The sequence below is a fragment of the Artemia sp. Qi Xiang Cuo genome, chromosome 12, assembly GCF_049724085.1.
Source record: "Artemia sp. Qi Xiang Cuo chromosome 12, ASM4972408v1, whole genome shotgun sequence".
Lineage (NCBI taxonomy): Eukaryota > Metazoa > Arthropoda > Branchiopoda > Anostraca > Artemiidae > Artemia > Artemia sp. Qi Xiang Cuo.
Window position 1 is genome coordinate 22,081,677 of NC_142805.1, and position 24,707 is coordinate 22,106,383.

Below are 24,707 nucleotides of genomic sequence, written 5' to 3' on the forward strand. Positions count from 1 at the left end.
TAATGGGCTTATAATGCTGATTCTAAATATATGAATTTTATTAAGTTTAGTATTACTCATCAAAGGCTACGAGCCTGAGAAAATTTACCTGATTTTTTAAAGAGGGGTGAAACATCCCCTAAAAGTGAAAGAATTTTAATGAAAATGACACCGTCAGATTCAGCGTATCACAAAACCCTATAACATAGGTTTCAAGCTCATATCTGCAAAAATCTACAACTTTGTATTTTTTGCCAGAAGAAAAATATACGAATATAGAAGTTCGTTACGTAAGTTAATTTGTAAATTACGTCAGAACGAAATTCAGAGACAGTCATTTAGAAAAAGAAGAATAAAATTTTTAGGCAGTTTTTGTTTATTTATTCAAAGACGGTGAGCAAAAATAAAAGCTGCATTAACTAAAAAAAAATCAGAAATTAAATAAAAAAATACAAGTTTTTTAAACTGAAAGTAAAGAGTGACATTAAAAATTAAAACAAACAGAAATTATTCCGAGTATGAAAGGGGCTGTCCCCTGCTCAACACCTCACTCTTTACGCTAAAGTTTGACTCTGTCTCACAACTTTATTTTTTAAAACAATAAAAACTTTAGCGTAAAGAGCGAGGCGTTGAGGAGGGGACACCCCCTTTCATATACGGAATAATTTCTGTTCGTTTTAAGTTTTAATGTCGCTCCTTACTTTCAGTTTAAAAAACTTGTTTTTTTATATTTAATAATGACAAAAGACAAGCCGAGGCAAAGGAAAAAGTTTTGTCCCGACACCTGTGCTGTATATATATATATATATATATATATATATATATATATATATATATATATATATATATATATATATATATATATATATATATAGAGAGAGAGAGAGAGAGAGAGAGAGAGAGAGAGAGAGAGAGAGAGAGAGAGAGAGAGAGAGAGAGAGAGAGAGAGAGAGAGAGAGAGAGAGAGAGAGAGAGAGAGAGAGAGAGAGAGAGAGAGAGAGAGAGAGAGAGAGAGAGAGAGAGAGAGAGAGAGAGAGAGAGAGAGAGAGAGAGAGAGAGAGAGAGAGAGAGAGAGAGAGAGAGAGAGAGAGAGAGAGAGAGAGAGAGAGAGAGAGAGAGAGAGAGAGAGAGAGAGAGAGAGAGAGAGAGAGTATATATATATATATATATATATATATATATATATATATATATATATATATATATATATATATATATATATATATATATATATATTATATATATTATATATATTATATATATATATATATATATATATATATATATATATATATATATATATATATATATATATATATATATATATATATATATATATATATATATATATATATATATATATATATATACATATATATGTACATATAAAGCGTATTTCTATAGAAAGAATTTCTATAGAAAGCGTTGTCGTAGAAACTTCAAAAAGGGCTCATTCAATTGGAAAAAAGGGCTAGTGCACTTTTTAGAAGTCGAAAGTGATTGGAGGGTAACTAACCCCCCTCTAACGCCCACTATTTCCCCAAACACATCCAATCAAAACTTTGAGATATCTATTTTGTTCAACGCAGTTAAAAATTCTGGAAATTAGGTCTTTGAGGATGACAAACCCCCCAGATCCCTCAGCGCAAGGGTTTTATGTTATGCCCTGGGGGCATATAAGGGTTTTATAAAAAGTGTTGTCATAGAAACTTCCAAAAATGGCTCTTTCGATTGGAAACTGAAAGGGCGACTGCCCTTTTTAATAGTCCAAAGTGATTGGAGGGCAGCTAACACTACTCTTACGACCACCATTCCCTCAAACACATCCAATTAAAATTTTGAGATAGCCATTTTCATCAACATAGTTGAAAGTTCTGGAAATTAGGTCTTTGAGGATGACACCCCCCCCCCCCGGGCAAGGGTTGTAACAACCCTCAGGGCAAAAGTTGTAAGCTATGCCCTGGGGTATATAAGGTTTTTATAGAAAGCGTTGTCCTGGAAACTTCAAAAATGTCTCATTTAATTGGACATTGTAAGGGCTAGTTCCCTTTTAATAGGAGAGAAAAATTAGCCCCCCTCTCACGCCCACCATTTCCCCAAACACATCCAATTAAAATTTTGAGATAGTCATTTTATTCAACGTAGTTGAAAGTTCTGTAAATTAGGTCATTGAAGATGACAACCCCCCTCCCGCAGTCCTCAGGGCAAGGGTTGTAAGTTATGCCCTGGGGACATTAAAGGTTTTTAATAGAATGCGTTGTTAGCAACTTCAAAAGGGGCTCAATCGATTGGAAATTGAATGGGCTAGTGCCCTTTTTAAGATTCGAAAGGAGTTTGAGGGCAACTAACCCCCCTTTCACGCCCACCATTTGCCAGAACGCATCCAATCAAAATTTTGAGATTGCCATTTTGGTCAACGTACTTAAAAGGTCCGGAAATTATGTCTTTGAGGATGACAAAACCCCCCACATGCCCTAGGGCAAAGGTTGTAAGTTAAGTTATGCATATAACTTACACTGGGGCCATATAAGGTTTTTATAGAAAGTATCGTAGAAACTTCAAAAGGGACTCATTCAATTGGGAATTGAGAGGGCTAATGCCTTATTAATAGTCAAAAGTGATTGGAGGGCGAATTCCCCCCCCCATGCCCATCATTTCTCCAAACATTTCCGATCATCATTTTGATATAGCCATTTTGTTGAACGTGGTTGAAGGGTCAAGAAATGTCTTTGAGTGTCATAACCCCCCCCCACACACACACACACAGCCCTCAGTTCTAAGGTTGAAATTTATGCCCTGGGGGCATATATGGTTTTTGTAGAAAGCTTTGTCGTAAAAACTTAAAAAAGGGATCATTCGATTGAAAATTGAGAGATCTATTACCCTTTTTAATATCCGAAAGTAATAGGAGGGAGAATCACACCCCCCTCTCACGCCCATCATTTAAACCAAACATTTTCTGATCATCATTTTGATATGGCCATTTTGTTCCACCTAGTTGAAAGATCTGGAAGTTATGTCTTTGAGGATGAAAACCCCTCTCTCCCATAGCCCCCAGGACAAGGGTCGTAAGTGATGCCCTTTGGGCATGTAAGGTTTTTATAGAATGTGTTGTCGTAGAAGCTTCAAAAAGAGTTCATTCGATTAAAAATTGAGAGGACTAGTGCCTTTTTTATTATTCAAAAGTTATCGGTTGGCAAATACCCCCCACCCCCCTACACCCCCCCATCATTTCCCCAAACACTTCCAATCAAAATTTTGAGATAGCCATTTTGTTCAACGTATTTAAAAGGTCTGTAAGTTATGTGTTTGAGGATAATAAATCCACCCATCCCTCAGAGCAGAGGTTGCTAAGTTAAGCCCTGGGGGCATATAAGTTGTATACAAATTTGTAATCAGACACTTTAGTACTCTTTTTAAGAGTCAAAGTGATTTGAGGGCAGCTACCCCCCCCCCCCCTCCCCACACAAACACGTCGTATTGTCCTGAAATGCATCTAACAGAAACATTGAGACAGCCGTTCTATTAAAAATAGTCTAAATATCATATAACAAGGCTTTTGGGGTTGAAACAAACCCCAGAGATTAGGGGCAAGGGATATAAATTATGCCCAAGAAGGTATTTAAGGCTTAAATGGAAGGGGTGGCTTTTAACTTTAGAAGAGGCTCTTTTGGTCGAAAATTAAAAGTTCTAGTTTCGTTTTTAAGCGTCAAAAGTGATGAACGGTATTTAGCCCCTCCCCCCTCTTCTACAATCCCTTTTTCCACCAAACGCATCGGATTGAAACTATGAAATAGCGATTTTTTTCAAAATAGTCCTAAGAACATAATAATTTCTCTAGGGATGGCCAAATCCTCTAGCGCCCAAGGGATAGGGTTTTAAGTTGTTTTATGAGGGCATATAGGGTTTTTATTTAATGGACGGTCGTATAAACATCAGATGGGGCTTATTTGATTTGAAATTGAAAGCTATAATGCCCTTTTTAAGAGATAAAGTAATATGAGAGCAAACAGCCCCCCCTCCACGCTCAGCATTTGCATTATCACCTCCAATCTAAATTTGGAGTTCAAAGATTTTATTCATCGTAGTTGAAGGTTTCGGAAATTATGTCTGTGAGGAAGACAACCCCCCCCCCCTCTACAGCTCTCAGGGAAAGGGTTATACGTTATGTCGTAAATAATTTCTGAGACCACACTCGCTAATCATGATAAAAAAAAACCGCGAAGAAAGGAAGAAAACGAGGACAATTAACAGCCAGTGAAAAAACTGAAAAATTATGCAAAAATTACGATCAAGACCTCCGCTTGACCGTCCTCAGTGCAGAATAAAACTGATAAAAATATAAAAACCAAACCTTAAAATAAAAACACCAAACTAAAATAGGACGACCCTTTCCTAGTAACGGTGAAAGGGTAACTCAACCCTTTCACCGTTACTAGGAAAGGGTCGTCCAATTTTAGAGTGGTGTTTTTATTTTAAGGGTTGGTTTTTATATTTTTATCAGTTTTATTCTGCCCTGAGGACGGTCAAGCGGAGGTCTTGACCGAAATATTTGCATAATTTTTCATTTTTTTCACTGGCTGTTAATTGTCCTCGTTTTCTTCCTTTCTTCGCGATTTTTTGTTTATACGTTATGTCCTTGGGGTATGTAAGGGTTTTATAAAAACATGGTCCTATATGCTTTGGAGGGGACTCATCGGATTTCTAATCATAAGTTTTAGTGCCCTTTTTAAGAGTCAAAGCGATCAGAGCGCAGCTACGCCCACCCCACACACACAAAAACACGTCGTGTTTTCCTGGGATGTATCCAAGAGGTATGTTGTGACAGTCCTTTTATTCAAAATAGTCCAAATTTCATACAAAAAAACTTTTGAGGTTAATACAAAACACCAGAGCCTGAGGACGAGGATTGTAAATTATGCCCCTGAAGGCATTTAAGGTTGTTATGCAAGGAAAGGTTGTATAAGCTTTAAAGGTGGCTCATTTGATTGAAATTGCAAGCTCTAGTTTCCTTTTAAGAGTCAATGGTAATGAAGGTCAAGTAGCCACCCTCCCCCCCAACTACCCCTATTTTCACCAAATGCATCTGATTGATACCGTACGATGACAATTTTGTTCAAAATAGTCCGGAGAACATGCTTCCAGGGTTGGCATAACCCCCCAGAGCCTGAGGCAAGGGCTTTAAGTTATGGCCTGGTGACATATAAGTTTTTTACGGATTGGGTGGTCGTATTAAATTCAGATGGGTCTCATTTGATTTTAAATTGTAAGTTATAGCGCCATTTTTAAGAATAAAAGTTATTTGAGAGAAACCTCCCCTCCCCACATCCATCATTTCCCATAGCAAATATCTAAACAAAGTTTTGAGACAGTCTTAGCTTTGGTAGCAGTAGTAGCAGTACCAGTAATAGTAATAGTAGCAATAGTTGTAGGAGTAGAAGCAATAGTATTCTTATATAAATATCTTCTTTTGGTTAGTTCAATATCCCCCACAACAAGCGTTGTAAGTTTTAGACACAAAACTGTTTCTAAGATATTGCTGATATGTCCTTTTGACAACCTGCATATTGATGGCAGGTTATCGTCCATAGAACAGAAATATTCTCTGAAAATATCACCTTCATTCTTTCACAGGATGTTGATTTTGGTCTAGCCAGAGGACATTGTGTACATTCATTCAATGCTGCTTCTACGATTACTGTAACCAACGAAACTAATGGCATTAAGTTGAAACTTTTAGGGAACGTTTAGGAGGAATTTTCAATTAAACGAAAGAGCTACATGCCTGCAGATATTAAAAGTGCATATAAGCACTATAGGAAATATAAGGACATAGGCAGCGATGCTCAATGATAGCTAGTAATATCATTGATATTTTAAAGGAGCTAATTTGATTGAAAATTAAAAGTTCTACTGCCCTGAAGAGTTAAGAATGATTGGAGAAAACCAGCAGTCCTCTTAAGCTCATAATTTTCCTAGTAACTATATCTCTAGGGTTATTGGGTAGGTCATCCCCTTCCAGTTATGTAATTTGCCCATTATGCTTAAAAACTGAATATTGCTTTAAAATTAAATCAAAACACACTGTTTGTATGCTGGTTGCCAATAAGACATCTCAGCAATATAGCCTACCAAGAATGACTGAGGGTATTAATTTCAAATTTTCGGGGCTACTTCTATTACTACTTCTGCTCCTAAAATTTTACTAAATCAAAAGAGTGTAATTATATCCAGGCTGAGAAGGAGCATAGATATAATTTTTTGGGAATAGTATTATCTTTTATTTATCAGGTCAACTAGAGGATGTATATGACTAAATTAAGCACTACTATTTGCGTCATGATTTTCAAAGACTTTTTGTTGTTAAAAATTGCTGAAAAAGTTGCAGCATATAAATAGGAGGGCAAAGTATAAATTCTTAAAGGAAAACCGGAAAGATTCAAAATAGTATTTTCTTTTTCCCTAAAAAATACAATGTCAATATAAAACAAACAGAAATTAATTAAAAAACTTTTCCCACAAAATAAGTTTTTCAAAAAAAATGTAAAGAACTCCGTTAAACCAAAAATGAACAAAAATTGAATCAAATAATATACCAAGCATAGAACTGCCAAAAATCAGTATCAACAAAAAATGAAACAGTAAAACGAACAGAAATTAAAATAAAGAACAGAGTCAAACTCAAAATGAGCAGAAATTAATATAAGTAGGATTCAAAACGAATATGCTTTTTAAACGCAAGAATATAATTTGTATTTTACAGAAAAAATTCCTTTAAATGTTTTCACTTTTATAACTTAAAGAAATGAAAAATGAATTAAGATTTTAAGGAATAATTATCAGTATATGTATACTAAAATGACAAGGCACATTCATTTAAATTTTTTCAGGAAAGTACAAATTATATTCTTGCTTTTAAAAAGCATATTTGTTTTTGTACAGTGTAAAATTATATGACACCATTAGAGGGGGTCTGGGGATGAATTGTCAAAAACGCAAATACCATAAGAATAACTATAAGAATAAGCATAACACTACCAATCCAAACTGTGTCTTTAATGTCTTTTTTAATGTCTCCTCCTAAAGAGCTTCTATTCTTGACCTTTACCATAGTAATTTCTTAGAATATTTTTCAATCAGTACAAGCTAGCATATTTTTGGATTAGTTTTAAGGGTTCTGTGAGTTTCCAAGATCTTATTTCGTTCGATGTTCATTTCGCGCTTAATAGACCATAATAATTACCGTTATTCAATAAGTTATCGTGATTAATTTAAATAATCTCACTAACGCGGGGTCGCTCTCAAGTTCAAAACTGAATGTGTCTGTAGTAGAGATCCATAAGCCTTCTATGTATTATTTGTTTACTTTTCTTCTAGTTTTTTTTTTTATCCCAGAGCCACTTCACATAAAACAGCTGGTCCTTAAAAGATGAAAGCTCTAAATCTTTAGATAGTATTTATTTGATTGAAATTAAAATCTGTAGTCCGCTTTCCACGAATCAAAGTAACTAAAGGACAACCACGCCGCCCTCCTTGCTCCTTTTTGTTACCCTTTTCAAGTTGAGAGGTATGAAGAACTGAATCACTAAATGTATTTATAGTGCTTTCTTATAGAAGGGGCCATTATGGAACCTCTGGAGTGGACTCAATCGTATTAGAAATTTAAAGATATAGTGCATTTATTGCGAGTCTAAAAAGAGTAAGCAGAGTAACTGCATTTATTATCCAACCCCCGCCCTCCACAGACACTAATTGAAAATTGTGAGGTATCTATTTTGTTCAAAATAGTCCAAAGCTCCAATAAATATGTATTCAGCGGTGAAAAAAATACAGAAACTGGGGAAATGACTGTAAACAGCTTAAATTTGTAATGGTTTTAACATATTTTTCATAATGATAAGGGAGGGCTTGGATTTATAACGGGGTATGGAGGGGGATGATTATGTAAGTCAAAAGATGCTATATGCATCCAGATTGTCAAAGAGTTCTGAGATGAAAACTTCAATGAATGTTGAGGAGGGTGCTGAATTAGATCAAATTATACCCATTGCATTCAGTTTCTCCAAAGGGCTTAAGTGAAACACCTCAAGAATGGCTAAGGCTATTAAGTTGAAACTATCAGTGTAGAAATGACATCTTGATGAGAAATTAAGCCACATCGTATAAGAAATGCAATTTCTAATAGAACGCAAATTATGGAATAGCCTTTACATGGTTTACGAGGGGGGAGCGGATTGGTAGTAACTCAACTCTTGTTTTTAGGGATTTCTGTTCATTTTAAGTTTGATTTACATACTGGTTTCAATACGACCCGGTCTGCAAGTCAAAGGCATTCAGGAAAGTCAGGATTTGTGGTATTATTATTGCATCCGCTTAATCCTGAGGTTCTTAAAAAGGGGAACATTCCTTTTTATTTGCTCTTCATTTTGACTCCATCTTCATTTCAGGTTTTTGTGCTACACTCTTTTTCCTGTTATAAAGATATACCTTACTCAGGCTTCTTCTATCGGCCTGCAACTATGCCGTTAAACTGTGAATTTCTACAATGAAAAAATACAGCCACCAGCAGGTGTCATTTTATTTGTGAAAAAACTATTATATGTGACATATTATTATGATTTGTTGTTGCAGCTTTCTGTTTTTGTGAAATAAATGAGTTTTTATTTAGTATTTATTGATGTTACAAAACTAGGAGGAGAAGCCGAATAAAAAACCGAGGAATTAGATTGTAATAATAAATTGAACAAAGCTATTGACATAAATCCAGTTAAAGAACAGGAAATCCAACAAACAAGATGGATATCCAATAAGGTTCGTAAAATTCAACATGTTGTTTTGTCAACAAATTGAAAATTCAAAAAATTTGAGGACATCCAACTAGTTTATTGTTCAAGAATTTGAAAATACAATTCGAGTAAGGAAATCCAATATTTTCGTTTTTAAAAAATTGGGAATTCAATAATGATCAGGGAATCCAAATAAGATGTTTATTATTCAATTCGCCGATTTTAAGGTGTTGAAATTCCTATTTTGTTGTTGATAAACATTACAAACAATTTTTTTGAATCTCTAACAATTTTTTTTCAATGTACATCGCATTTTCAGGGCCGATACATCCCATTTTTGCTTGTATCTATGTGACATACAGCGACATTGTGTAAGCTCTCTATTTATGTATTTTTTAAAAATTTTAATTGCCTTCCTAAAAGAATGTGGGAAGCCATTTGCTTCAAATATTAAAGTTGCCTCATCAAAAAGAACTACATGATCTAGACTTTCAACACTGTGGAGGGCCAAAGCAGAATCAATATCCTTATCTTTATTTTAAATTTTATATATCAGAGAAATCTTGTATTCATACCGTCTTTTCCTCGAGAGCCGGCGTTTACTCCCTCCCCGGAAAATACCCCCACAGAATATTCCCCCCTCCCCCACGGAAAATTTGTCTGTTTTCCTCTTGGATCATTCTGGATTTTTATTAGAAGGAAAATTAAAATTTCTACTTTCCTGTTTAAATCGGGGGCAATCGTATTGCATTACCTATAGTTAAGACCCGTAAGGGTTCAATGTATTAGTATTTGTTCATTTATTTTTTCCCAGAGCCACTTCATGTGGAAGGGGTGGTCAAATAAGCTTTGGAAGGGGCTCATTGAACTGGAAATTGAAAGTTCCAGTGCCCTTTTCTAGAATTTAGCCTACTTTTCAGCCATTTGCTACCATGAGCTGTTAATAACCACAGTGTCTAAAAGAAATTCTTATTCTAGTTTAACGACCCTTGTGTTTCAGAAGTTGTTTTGAAAGAATCTTCAGATAAATAAAGAATTAGCTATAAGAGAGAGACAATGGGAGGATAGAGGTAGAAATTGATATATGATCCTCAGGATCGTATCTAAGACTTTCGTTTTAGTCAGGGCGCTGGAAGTAAAAAATGTGACATATGCCCCGACGGAAAAAGGTATCGATGAAAATGGGCCTACCCCCCTAAATTGACCTTGCTGATTCGAAAAATAACAACGGCACATTCGTACGAGGCGGCAAACACCACGAAACTTAGGGTTTCACAACTTGTGTATGGCTCCTCAGTGGACATTGTTGTTCCAGTGAGTCTGATGCGCCTTTTTTCGCAGAAACCCGAGTATCAACGACTAAAGCAGCAGTATCCAAGATGTCCAGAGGCCAAGGAATGTCTTTTAAACCACAACACACTAACTTTTTTTATTTACTGTAACGCTAAATCTCAGACAAAAATCTAGTGAAGCTCTACACATATGTCATCACAAACAAAGAGTTTATTAACCAAAGTATTACGAATTACTTAAAACAGATATCCGAATAAATGATCACGTGAAAAACCCATCGGATTACTAAAGCAGCCCACTACCCATCGTTCCTTAAAATCAGCAACTCCCATGCAGAATAACCATTCCTTTTCAGAACTAAACTCCCCTTCGCAACATTTTCCACAACAGGAGCACAAAATATCGCAGCCCGTAGCTGCACAGGGGCATTTTTTTTCCACAGTTTTTACACTTGCAGTACGGTGAAACTTTTTGAATGGTAGATGGCCAGGCTGCAAGAGTCGATTTCCTGGGTAAAACTTTTCCGTCTTTTAACTCCCACTCAAAATCTAAAGAAGAAAAGTAGATGGGACTAGGCACAAGCACCTGTAGCAGCACAGACCATTGAAAAATACATCTTTTGACGTGGAACTTGAACGAGTCGTCGGTTGGAGGTAGGCTCTTCAGTGTTTTACGACGCGGAAACAAGTGAACTCGCAGATCGTTTAAACAGTCAAAGTTTTTGTTTTTTCCGTACGACGCGACCAAAATGTCCCGACTTTTCAAATTCATCCTCATGTTCAATGGCCTCTTGTATGTCTCTTGAAACCTGGTCAGTCAAGGCCAAAATTTGGGTTAACCAGGGCATTGCTGCTTTCAGTATCGTTTTCTTGCATTTTAAATAGAAGTAGCTCACTGTATCACAGTCGGTGAAACAATGCAAAAATGTGACAGAGTTCGCTAAAGACAGAGGGAGTCCATTTGCCAGATCCTTGACAGAAATAGCTTTGTCCTTGAAGCAAACCCAGATGTTTGGTGTTGCACTGGTTTGTGTCTCAATTATAGAAAAAGACTGAAGCAAGATGACAACGATATCTGTGTCATTGGCATCGATAATCACGTCTGAACATGCATTTTTAACACAGAACGCTGCGTGAAGGACAATACGAGTGTCTGCTTTCTCGTGAGTGCAGCTCAAGTCAGCTTTAAAACTGCTGCTTCCGTCAGCACTACACTCTGGTTGTGTATAATGATTCTAGTTAACATATTATCCAAGGGGAGAACCTTTGTCATCAAGTCTTTCCCCTTTTTTCATTCTTTTTCCAACTTAAAAGAAAAAAATGTCAATTTTCTCCATGCTAAAACGCAATGCGTAAATCTTTTGAAATTGCCCCTATGAATTGCCAAAAAAGTTTTTGTATAGATAGCGTTCATCACGGTCATTGTTAATTATTTTTTTTTAATGAGCAGTGGCGAAAATACAAAATATGCACGGAATTGAAAAGAAATGAAATGGATATAAAAACCTAACCTATACTATATACTCCGTATATATACTCTGGGTATATACTCTATATGTATATGTATATTTATAGCAATCTTTTGCATTTTTGCCACTGTTGTAAATGTTGTATTAATATTTTGCATTTCCACTACTACTCAGTAAAAAAAAAAAAAGGAATTAACAATGACCGGGATGAACGCTATCTCTAGAACAACTTATTTGGCAATTCATAGCAGCAATTTCAAAAGATTTACGCATTGCGTTTTAGCATGGAGAATATTATAATTTTTTTCTCTTAAGCTAGAAAAAGAAGGATTTTTAGAGGAAAGACTTGATGAGAAAGGTTCTCCCCTTGGATAATATGTTAACTAGGATCATTATACATATTTTAAAGCAAAAATAGTTTTCCTAACACCGCCCAAAATTGCATCATCTAGCAAGCCTGTAGGCTACAAACCAGAATCTGGCAGTGAAATAATAAACAAAATAAGATTATGTATCTGCCAAAAATTTCAGGTTTCCATACAAAGTGTTGCTATAGCATTACCAATCTGTATTAATTCTTCTGTTTCTTCTTTGTTACGCAAAACAAAAAAGACGAAAAATTGTAGCGACGCCTGGGATTTTTGCGGTTTCAGCTCATAGCACATCGATAGATGTCACTTTCCAGAAACCTTTCGGTTAAATTTAGGAATATCTGGTTTGCCGACTCATACGAAAGTGCCATTTACATATTCGGCTTTGGCGTTTTTCAGTCTACCTATGACGTAATTTTCATAGAAACCTTTTTCCGTCATACCCCGACTAGAAATAAGCGAAAAAGCCTGGCTTGGCGCCCTAACTATTTGGGTAGGTTGGTTTCGGAACAGGCACGGTCACCCGAATTAGAATTTAAGTCTGAAGGAGAGGAGCTGGATTTGCAAACAAATCCTGTAGAAGACAATCTTAATGACTGTGAAAGTAAGTGAATGTTCCGCTATTATGATCCAGTGCTTAGTTCATCAAAGTCATCAAAGAAATACAAACCTCTTTTTTACTTGTATTTGGTATTTTTGTAAATACATGAAAAACAACATCAATATGATATGAGGAATGTGGCTGAATACGGCTACTTAAATATACAAAGCTGTTAGGATAACATTTCTTTAGAGTAAATGTAAAAAAAGTAACTAATATGATTTTACTCCCAAATAATGGTAAATTTGACTTATTTATTTCATTTTTTTTTACAAAATGGATGACATTTGTTGCTGCAATTTCGGGGAGTCACTGGCCAAATTTGTGCTTCCAATCCTGCATATTTAAATTTTTTGTCAAAAAAACTATGACCAGCCTATCTTGCCGTTTAGAAAAATCAATTTTTTTGGTGAAGAAGCATTTTTTTTTTCAAATTTAATTGTGTAAATTCTAGCCTTCTTGGCCCTAGGACATATGGTTAAAAGAATCAAGCTGAAAGGAAACACAAATCAGGAATTGGTTTATCTTTTCAGGGGCCCGTGCCACCAACATAATCTTTTAGTTTGCTAAAAAAAAACGCAACTTTGGCCAAAGAACTTCCAGATTTAAATTTCAAACCAATTAGAGACAAAACAAAAATTGTTTGGCCTATTTTCAGGCCATCTAAACATTCCAAACAAATTTATGAGGTCTTTTTAAATCAGGGAACACTAATTGAAAATTTTCAAGGTAATCAGACAGAAACAACTTGGAATGTTCACCTCTTTTCTACTAATATCGGTGTGTGAACACTGAACAATTTACATAGTTTAGAGCCCTTGCCCTTGGCGCTTCATGGGTCTTATCATCCCCTTCAGCATATTTACTTCACTTGTTAATTTATGTAAGCAAAGTAGATATCTGTAAATTTTGATCCGAAATGAAGAGAGTTATAATGCTACCCAGAGAAAACACGCGGAAGGAGGCAGGTTACCCTCAATCGCTTTCGGCCCTTAAAGAGAGTGCCCTTAAAGAGAGCACTAGAAGTTTTAACCTCGTTTCGAGTGAGCTCTCTCCCAAGCTTGTACGTAAGTAGAGACAACGATAATGCGTTGATATTGATATAGGTAGAGGCACTAAATCAGTCCGTAAATCTACCACTTGACCTACTCTTGGCCTTGACCTTACTTTAAACCTTGACTGACTTATTTGGGACACCTTACACTGAGCCTGTTTACGCTTTCTGTGCTGCCATGAATTGAGGACCTACGTTAAGTAAGTAAATCCAGAAACAGTTTTACTGCCTGATATTATAGGATTCAGTCAGAAAGTTGACGTAAACACTGAAGCCGGTCCAATATAAGTAAAAAAACGTGTTATTTTGATGCAAATTTAAACTTTCATCACAATATTGGAGTAAGAGCTAAAATACCTATAAAGCTTAGGAATTTACAACCTTTTGTATTCTGCATTACCATATCCAGCTCCTTCACATGGGAATTGGGGTACATAACTCTTAAATAAAAATGTTGTATGACTGAAAGAAGATTTCAAGACGTATTGTACGTGTTTAAATATTAACTACCATAACATTTGACACTTTATCGAATGTGTTTCAGCAATACAGCTATAATGAAACATTGTGCAATATGACATGGTAGTACAAGTTTAAGCTGATTTTCAACATTGAAAAGGTGCTTCATTTTCAATCTTATTTATGCTAGAACCAAGCAAATAATTTTAGCTTATAGCTTTTTTTCTCTTTTTTTTCTTTACTAAGAGTTACGGTTCAGTCTTACTTGAAAATTGAACGGAGCATCCGCAGTATCGGGAACAGTGGCTGCTCTTTGCTGCAGTTCTTGGATATGGCTGGGTCGTGATAGTCTTTCAGATTTCTCTTCATCAGAAGAATCGGTTCTTGTTGTTCTAAAAAAGATTGAAACAACAAAATAGGTTCCTTAAAACGATACTTAAACAAAAAGTCTAAAAAAAGCTATTAATATTTTGAATAAGGATAATAAACAGTAGTGCTTGATATAATCAAGAAGCTCATTAAGCCAACCAATCACCAATCCTAAGAAAAAAGTGAATATGAGCTACCCAAAGCACAGTAAGATTGAAATGTACACCTTAGGAGGCTTATTTATGAATTGCCAAAAGCAACTTTTGAGTTTTCCTTAATCATATATAATACGGGTAGAAGATACCAAATCCTTTTTTCATTTTTATTCTATTTATACGGTACATAAAATAGTTAAAAGAGGACATGCCTTTCTCTTCGTTCGAAACAATGGACATTCCGAACCTGTAATTAATCTTTGTTTAAATAACAAGATGAATAACAAAATTATAACAATATTCTATTTTGGTATTATAAGTATTTTTCACCTTAATCAAGCTGTTTTTCAAAAATTAACGATTTTTATTACCATTATTACTAGTACAGCAACTAGGAAGGAGCTTTACTAGGGTAAGTGTGTTGTTTTGCACAAATTTTAGAAGTCATAATATTACTAGGGGAGCATTTTTACGTTCATGGGCCCTTATTTCGTACGAATTTTGACCAAAGACTTGTGTAGAACCAGTTTAGCCGGTAATTTATCTTATATAAACTACCAAACATAAAACTAATCCTTTTACTTTATTTTATTGTTCGTTAATACGTAAAACTAAAAGCTAAGACCACATTTGGATTCAAGTTTCCCTCTGTTTCTTAAACGTTTCTTTCATATTACTTTCCAATTTTTTTTCTCATTTTCTAACTGGTAACCTTGTCTTTGAATAAAATAACTAAAAAATTACTTTACTAATATTACAATAAAAATTTTTTCCATGTATAAACAATTTGATATAATTTTAAAAAAATTTCTGGCAACTCGCGACAAAAATAATTCTAATTTTGAGAAAATGAAAAGAAGAAATGAAAAAGAAACAAACAGAACTTGACACCATGCAACTTAGGATCATGGTATATGCTGTAGTATACGTAGCAATATTATCTGATTATAAATATTTTGGGTATGTAGGATTACGTATCCCGTCTTAGACAGTACTATTTTAGCTTTAAGTTATATAGAATTTTCTTCAGTATAAAAAGCTGTATAAACTACATATAACCGTTCCTATAATCATTTTAGTGTTCAAAGACAGAAATAGCTTCTATTTCCAAACCCTATTTTGGGTATTTTTTTAAGAGGCAACATTCAGGTCAGGGCTTCTTTTTCCAGACAGTTAAGTTTTAATTCTTGAATTTTAGAATATCTATTCTGTATGGTATAAAGCAGAGGTTTAACTTTAAAGCACCAATCCACGATCTTTACCAATCACTTTTCTGTCCTTTCTTTTAGATTTAACTAGGGAGTAGTGGTGAAAACCTTCTCGTGTTGCTCCTAAGAGAACTAAGCACTAATGGAGGCCTTCTGCCAGTAATGGTGGTCACCGCTCAGTCACTTGCCATGGGACCCAGTCCCTTGCCATGTGGTAAAGATTATACGACTGAGTAGGGGATGGTCACAATGCTTTGCAACACATTTCCTATTTAGAGCCTTCATCCTTTTTTTAGGATTCCTTAGGTTTCCCCGATATGGTATCGCTTTAATGTCACATTTTCAGGCCCAATACCCATCCCATTTCTCGAATGCGAACATGTGTGTTCCTCGGAGGCAGTCTAGACAATATCTGATCTTTAACCTAGTTCTAGGCCCACCTGCATAGCATTGAAAATTCTGCCAACCAAATCATCTGGAAAATATGTTCTTATATGTTGCAAGAGGCGTTTTATTCGTAGAAGTCCAGGAAATATTATTTACCAAAAATGCTGTATATCCTGGCTAAGAAAATTTTGTTCCGACCCTTACTACGAGATGTCATAATCAATCAAATCTACTTGGACAACTTTTAGCTTTAACGGGGGATGTCATATTACTGTTTTTCTCTGCGTATCACAAACATGAAATTTACAGACAACTCCCAGAGATTCCACTATATTATTTTCGGTCTTATTTCCAAATACCCCCAGAGACACTATTTAACAGCTCACACCTCCTATATTAATCTCTCAACATCTGGCAAATTCAGTCTCCAGAAGCCTCTTATGAAAATATTTGAATAATCTAGAGCTAATATTGGCAAAAATGGAATTTTTCATCGTACCCGATTTAAAGTTAGGATATTCGGAGCCACTGCCCTACCTTATTTTTAAAACACACTTCGGGACCAAACTATTTACGCAATATTTATTTTATTACTTCAGAACAAGTTCTTTTCTTTAATTAAAGCCTTTTGTCGACCGGATTTGTACATTAAGCACACATCTTTTTCCATCGCTCTCTAGAATAAGTCATGATCAATCAAATTTGAGAATCCCAATTATATGTTTTAATGGAGAAGCATTAAATTAACGTTTCTCCAAAATTTGTTTTCTTATACGCAAAAATTTCAAAACATACTAGAAAACACATATTTTTTCTGTATTTAAAGATTTGTTTTTTTAATTACATAGACCTTCCACAAACCTACGGTTATTTTATGTCATTCTCAGCTTTGTTTATATTCCTTATCTTTTTTCAAGAGCTTTATATTTTATTGTGGGTACACGAACTTCTTCTTGTAGCTCCAACCTTTGCAGAGTGCTTCGAGGGGAGCTCTGTGGAAGGTCCCCCACCTTCGTGGAGGTTCTGACCTTTACCGGGTGCTTCACTACCGGGGAAATCACTCTGGGAGATCCCCCCCCCCTCCACCTTCGTAGAGGTCTTAACCTTTCGCCAGGGTACTTTGAGGGAACACGCTTAAAAGAACCTTTAAGAGACGCAGAAGCTTTTGTCGGTAGGGATTCATATCGCTAGGGTAGGTATCCCTGCTAGGAATTTTAGTTCACAATCCCACCGCTAGGGGATTGGTTGCGCTAATCTCGATATAATAGGCCCTTCCAGGGGGATTTCCTATGTAACCCTAGGGTTTTTTCGAGAGCTCTTCGCTGTCACTCAATTTCATAAGACTTTTAAATTCGGTCTTCTTTGAACTAAACCTATTTTCTTGATATTTTGAAAAGCTATTTTTTCTCTATTTTCAGATTTGTTTCATTTTTTTATTATTTTTTGAAAACATTCAATGCTACGATTACCTTAATATATACACACACTTGAGCTTTTTAAAATTCTGTCTAACGTAAGTTTACATACCATACTAAAGTAAAACTCCACAAAGAGGAAAATTAAAGCATGGTGACTCTCTATTAGTCACTTCCCTGACCTCTCCTCCACCCCGAATGATATAAAAGTCAGAAATTTTGATTTTTATTTTAGTTCTGAATCTACTATTGTACACTAAAAATATATTTTTTGGATAAGCTATCTAATATGGAACCAAACATACAATAACTGATGCCTCTTCTCACATCCTTTTATCAAAGGAACTGACTGACAAGATTTTACCCAAGCAAGAAAAGCTACAGATAGGAAAATTGAAGTGTAGCTAGATGACTCTATTAATCCATTCTTGACTATACAAAAACTAATAGAAAAAATTAAATTCCAGGGGATATTATTCCCTTTTTTGTCAGACCAAGTATGTCCAATAGTGAAGAAAAGCCATACAAATGCAATTCCTAATTTGAAGAATTTTATCATGAGAATAGCTTATGCACAAACTCAAGAATTCATACTGAAGAAAAGGCTTATACCAGCAATACCTGCATGAAATCATTTTCATAGATTTCCACTCTATTTACTCATGTAAGAATTCATACTAGTAACAATTTTCTCAGAGTTCAAGCATATATATCCATTTGAGAGTTCACACAGGAGAAAAACCTTATATCTGCAAAGTAATTTCGAAACCATTTCTTATCTTTCCAGTTTATCGAAGTACATGAATCATCATACAAGAGAAAAACCGTAAACCTGCAAAATATGTGCAAAACTGTTTGCTCATGTGCATATATATTATGCAAGTACATGTTGAGTCATACAGGAGAAAAGCCAGATATCTGCAAGATATGTGGGAAACCTTTTATAACAACATTGACTCATAGAGCATTAAACTGTATACTGCAGAAAAGCCACATACCTGTAAAACGTGTGCAAAATCATTATATCTCGATTCTATACTATCAAAGCAAATTCAGGTTTATATAGAAAGTGATGCAACCAACATTGTGAACAGCAAAGAATATATCCCAGAAAGTATTCTTAAGTGAATTCTGCAAGAGTAAATATCTATTTGGTATCATGGTCTTACAATAAATATGTTTTATGTCTTGAGTCGTTGATTCACGTAGGCAAACTTTTCACTTGAAGTGTGAAAAAGGAAAATACAGAAACTTGCCTGAGAAACTATACCAGAAACTTGAAAAACTAAATTCAAAAAAATAAATTTTGAAAAAAAATGAAAAACTGAAATCAAAAAGGAAAATTCATTAAATAAATATTGAAAAATATAAAATCAAGAAACTAATATTGAAAAAACTAAAAACGACAGAACGTTAAGGACACAAAAAAAATTATGCTAAAACAACAACAAAATGAAACACCTATGGCCCTGAAATGGTTACAGATGGCAGCATAAGGGATTTTTTACTAATTACAAGTCCAGGTTCTGCCATCTATACAAACTATACTTGGCGTCGAGGGTTTCACAAAGTGAACCTTAACAAACCTAATGTAGAAGCAGTTTTCTGATCTAGCCTATCACTTAAAATAGCTTATGCTGCCATCTTCAATTATAGAACTATAGATGGGAGCCCTTAAGGTAGTAATAAGTTCAAAAATCACTTATGCTGCCATATTTTATCACAGCAGAACAGATGTCAGTACTGTCGTCTCATTTTTATTTAATATAACCTTTTTTTCCGATATTAACATTTTTCAGATAGATGAAACTCAGTTTTTGGGAGTTACTCTTAAATGGAGAGATTCAAAATATAAGTTGAACTTTTTTGTCGTCTTTGGAAAAATTCAGAACATAATTTGAGCTTTTTTTCTGTTTTTTGGAGGAATTCGGAAGTGAAGTATAACTTTTTTCTCTTCTTTAGGAAAATTCAGAACTGAAATGTAACTTGTTTCTCTTCTATGGAAAAAATTAGAACAGATGTTGAACTTTTTTTCTCTTCTTTTGGGGAAAACCAGAACAGAAGTGCAGCTTTTTTCTCTTCTATGGGAAACTTCACTACATAAATTTAATTTTTTTAATCTCTTCTTTGGAAAAACTCTTTGGAAAAATCTCTTTGGAAAGTGTTTTGGAAAAATTCAGAACTAAATTGTAACTTTTTTCTCTTCTATAGAAAAATCAGAACAGAAGTATAACTTTTTTCTCTTCTTTTGAAAAATCCAGGGCAACAGTTGAACTTTTTCTCTTCTGTTGAAAAATTCAGAAGAGAAGTTAATCTTTATTTTCTCTTCTTTGGGAAAATTTAGAACAAAACTGTAACTTTTTTCTCTTCTTTGGGGAAATTAAGGACAGCAGTTGATCTTTTGTTTTCTTCTTTTCAAATTTTCAGAACATAACTAAAACTTTTTTTCTCTTCTTTGGGAAAATTCGGAGCTGAAATAAACCATTTTTCCCTTCAAGGGGAAAATTCAGAACGGAAGTGGAGCTTTTTTTCTCTTCTTTGGGATATTCAGAAAAGAAGTGTAGCTTTTTTCTTTTTTTTGGAGAAATTCAGAACAGCAGTTGAAATTTGTCTCTTCTTTCAGAAAATTCAGAAGAGAAGTTCAAATTTTCTCTCTTCTTTGGGAAAATTCAGAACAGATGTGCAAATTTTTTTTCATCTTTGTGAAAAATCAGGACAGTAGTTGGACTTTTTTTCTCTTCTTGGGGGAAATTAAAAACAGAAGTGTAACTTTTTTCTCTTCTTTGGAAATAAATCAGAACTTATGTGTAACTTTTTTCTCTTCTATAGAAAAATTCAGAAAAGAACGAACATTGTTTTTGCTGTTTTGGGGGAAATAAGAAGAGAACTGTAAATTGTTCTCTGCTTTGGCAAAATCCAGAACCAAATTTGAATTTTGTGTCTTCTTTAGAAAATGTTCAGAACACATATTTTATCTTCTTTGGAAAAATTCAGAACTGAGCTGTTGGTTTTTTCTTGCATAAAAAAATTCAGAACGGAACTTTTTTCATTGTTTTGGGGAAATCAGAACAGAAGTATAACTTTTTTCTCTTCTTTGGAAAAATCCCGAACTGAATTTGAACTTGTTTCTCTTCCTTAGAAAAAATTCAGAACATAATTTTTGTCTTTGTTGGGAAAATTTGGAACAGAAGTGTGGCTTTACTATCCTTTGCAAAATTCAAGAAACAGAAGTTGTACTTTTTTCTCTTCTTTGGAAAAATTTAGAACAGAAGTATAACTTTTTTCTCTTCTTTGGAGAACTTGGGAACTTAAGTGTAACATTTTCTCTTCTTTTGGTAAATTCAGAACTGAAGTGTAGCTTTTTTCTCTTCTATGGGAAAATTCAGAACAGAACTTGAACTTTTTTCTCTGTTTTGGGTAAAATCAGAAAAAAAGTGCAACTTTTTTTTCTTCTTTGTAAAAATTCAAAACAGAAGTGTAACCTTTTTTCTCTTCTTTGGAGAACTTGGGAACTTAAGTGTAACTTGTTCTCTTCTTTTGGAAAATTCAGACCTGAAGTGTAACTTTTTTCTCTTCTATAGGAGAATTCAGAATAGAACCTGAACTTTTTCCTCTTCTTTGGAAAAATTCAGAGCAGAACTGTAACCTTTTTCTCTTCATTGGAAAATATCCTGAAGTGATGCAACATTTTCCGTTTTTCTCTTCTTTACAAAAAATTAAAACTTTTTTCTCTTCTACGGAAATATATAGAATTAAACTTGAACTTTTTTCTTTTCTTTAGAACAAATTCAGAATAAAATATGAACTTATTTTCTCTTCTTGAGGAAAATTCAGAACTGAAGTGTGACTTATGTCTGTACTTTGCAAAAATTTAGAAGTAAAGTGTAACTTTTTCTTTTATTTGGAAAAATTCAGAACAGAAGTTGAACTTTTTTTCTTGTCTTTGGAAGGATTCAGAACAAAAATTGAACTTTATTCTCTTCTTTGGGAAAATTCAAAACGGAAGTATATTTTTTTTTCTCTTCTTTGGGAAAATACTATGCATCTGACTTTCAAAAAATTCCAACCCACCTGCCTCTGAATCGCGATAAATATCGATTTCAAATATCTGTACCTCTAAAAAAATTCTTTTAATCTCTCTCAGACTTTGATTAAAAACCTTTTCCACCAATTTCAGACTCTAGTACACCCCTTGTGAGCCTGTTAGTAGTGTATCCCTGTGATCCTGGTAGTAGTGTCTATGTCTGAACATTCCTGTTCTTGCATCTCTGACATTTGAATAAACATTCTAAATGATTAGTTGCCAGCATACCCTAAAAATAATGGATACAAAACGAAGTAATTCAATGAAACATTCTTATTGAAATAATGATACGTATAATGCTATATGTTATTAATATCATCATAAAAAATTGAATGTTTTGAATCCGATCCAAAAAATAATTACACATGTTTTATCTTGACATTACACTTATTTCATTTCGGAGTCATTCATTTCTTTTAACATGGTTCCACGTATAGGCTCATTCACACATATCATCATTGCTATTATTCTGTTAAATGATGGTATCTGTTGGTAAAATCCCAATGATATTATTAACGTTCACCGACAATTTGCTTTTCATTGAATTGTCTTTAATTTCCTTGATGATATTATCTGCCATTGCCCTTTTTTTCTGCGATTTTACTGTCTATTACCACATTATTTTTACACATGTAAAAGTTCTGACACAGATACGAGATAAGATTTATGACATTGGTGCAGCAGTACGCCTGTCTTCTTTTCAGCTTCCGTTTAACATCCTAAGATGGCGATAGGATTTATCAAGAGGTAACGTGTTATTCGCCTTGTGAGAAAGAGGTTGACGCTCATTGTCAACTATTACTTTTAGGCTTGACTTATCTATGAGCAGTATCATCTCTGGAAACTTTATTGTATTATATACACCATCCGTAATGTTGGATTTTTCTGCAGTCCGAAGAAATTTAATTTCTCACTGTCATGACAATGCTCACATACATTTCCAATGATGTCACCATTAGGACTTGTTCCGTAAATCAAATGTTTGTCTTTGTCAGCATCCAATGCTTCGAAAACTCTATCATGTACACATACGTTTCTGAAATGTTTCATCACTCTTTCATTACTGCTATTATTCTGTTCAAATATGGTATCTATTTTTAAACTATAAATGAGACTACTAACATTCACCGATGCTTTGATTTTCATTGAATTGTCAATAATTTCCTTGGTGATATTATCTGCAAATGCCCTTTTCGTTTTCATTATTATCTTGATTTCACCAATACCACATTATTTTTACACAGGTAAAGGTTACGGCAGAGAGACCAGATATGATTTGTGATTTTGATGCAGCCGTACGCATGTTTTCTTTTTACCTTCCGTTGAATGGTAATACCCAAAAGATGGCGATAGGATTTATCAAGAGGTAACGTATGAACCACACTGTGAGCAAGAAATTGACCCTCTTTGTCAACTATTATTTTTAGGTTGGCAAAGACTCTTAGGCTTTCAACTCTGGAAATTTTATTCTAGTATATCCACCATCAGTAATGCTGAATTTTTTTGGTATTCCAATGAAATTTAATCTCTCACTGTCATGACAATGCTCACATACATTTCTAATGATGTCACCATTAGGACTTATGCTTCGATAACTCTATCATGTACACACACTTTCCTGAAATATTTCATCACTTTTTCATCGCTGCTATTATTCTGTTAAATGATGGTATCTGTTTTTATACTATAAATGAGACTACTAACATTCACCGATGCTTTTGCTTTTCATTGAATTGTTTGTAATTTCCTTGGTGATATTATTTGCAAATGCCCTTTTTGTTTTCACTATTATCTTTTTTTCACCAATACCACATTATTTTTAGACAGGTAACAGTTACGGCAGAGAGACCAGATATGATTTTTGAAATTGATGCAGCCGTACGCCTGTTTTCATTTTACCTTCCGTTCAAGGGTAATACCCAAAATATGGCGATAGGATTTATCAAGAGGTAACGTATGAACCACACTGTGAGCAAGAAATTGACCCTCGTTGTCAACTATTATTTTTAGGCTGACAAAAACTCTTAGGCTTTCATCTCTGGAAATTTTATTCTAGTATATTCACCATCAATAATGTTGAATTTTTTGGTATTCCATAGATATTCCATAGGTATTCCATTGATGTACACACACTTTCTTGAAATATTTCATCTTCACTTTTTTAAATAAAGCTGAAGTGTTTGCCCTTCCAGTGCACTATTAATATTGATCAAAAACATACAATAAACCAAGTACTATCGATGACCAACCACAAAATACCACGGGGATTGCGACAGAAAAAGATCCAGAAACCATGTTCGCCAAAGATTACAGGTCATTTTAAGACATGAAAAAATGAAGTTGAAAAAATTTTAAGTTAAAAAAAATTTGGGGGGGGCGAAAAGTTAGGGAGTAATTTGGTACCCTTGAGGGGAATAAGGAGCCTCTGGGGAACATGGGGATCCAAACTCATGCGTAAGTCCGGTAATGGAAAGTCAGTGTGCTCAGGCATTACATTACAAAATGGATACCTGGCCGGCTGTAGTCAATACAATTTTTGGAACCAAAACAAGTGTCATTGACCATCAAAAGAACTGGTGTGCTTGGTACCATTGGAGTACAAAAAAGAATAAGTCTGTCTAGCAACCATCTCAAATCACTCTAGTATGCACATTCTCAGAATCAAATAATCGAATAAAATAATCTACCAAACATACAACTACCAAAAATCATTATCAATAAATAAATGAAACCCAAAACAAACAGAAATTAAAATAAATAAGAGAGTCAAACTCAAAACGAGCAGAAATTAATAGTGTTCAAAACCCCTGTTCTTTCTAAAATCCAGAATATAATTTATACTTTACTGAAAAAAATTCAAATGAATTTTCTGAAAAAATGTGCTTTGTCAGTTTAATATACATATGCTGATATTTATTCCTTAAAATCTTAATTAATTTTTGATTTCTCAAAGTTATAAAAATGAAAACATTTAAAAGAATTTTTTCGCTAAAGTTCAAATTATATTTTGGCTTTCAGAAAGTATAGGGGTTTTGAACCCTAGTCATATTAATTTCTGCTCGTTTTGAGTTAACTATG

General features: G+C 34.3%; 1 protein-coding gene across 1 annotated transcript in view; it reads right to left on the minus strand.

The window, feature by feature from the left end:
• Positions 1 to 24,707, minus strand: part of ninaC (STKc_myosinIII_N_like and MYSc_Myo21 domain-containing protein ninaC) — a 386,065-nt gene that overhangs the window by 40,354 nt on the left and 321,004 nt on the right. Inside the window, exon 27 of the mRNA XM_089097735.1 lies at positions 14,277 to 14,403. Within this exon, the coding sequence (XP_088953861.1) occupies positions 14,277 to 14,403 (127 nt within the window). The remainder of the gene's footprint in view (positions 1 to 14,276; positions 14,404 to 24,707) is intronic.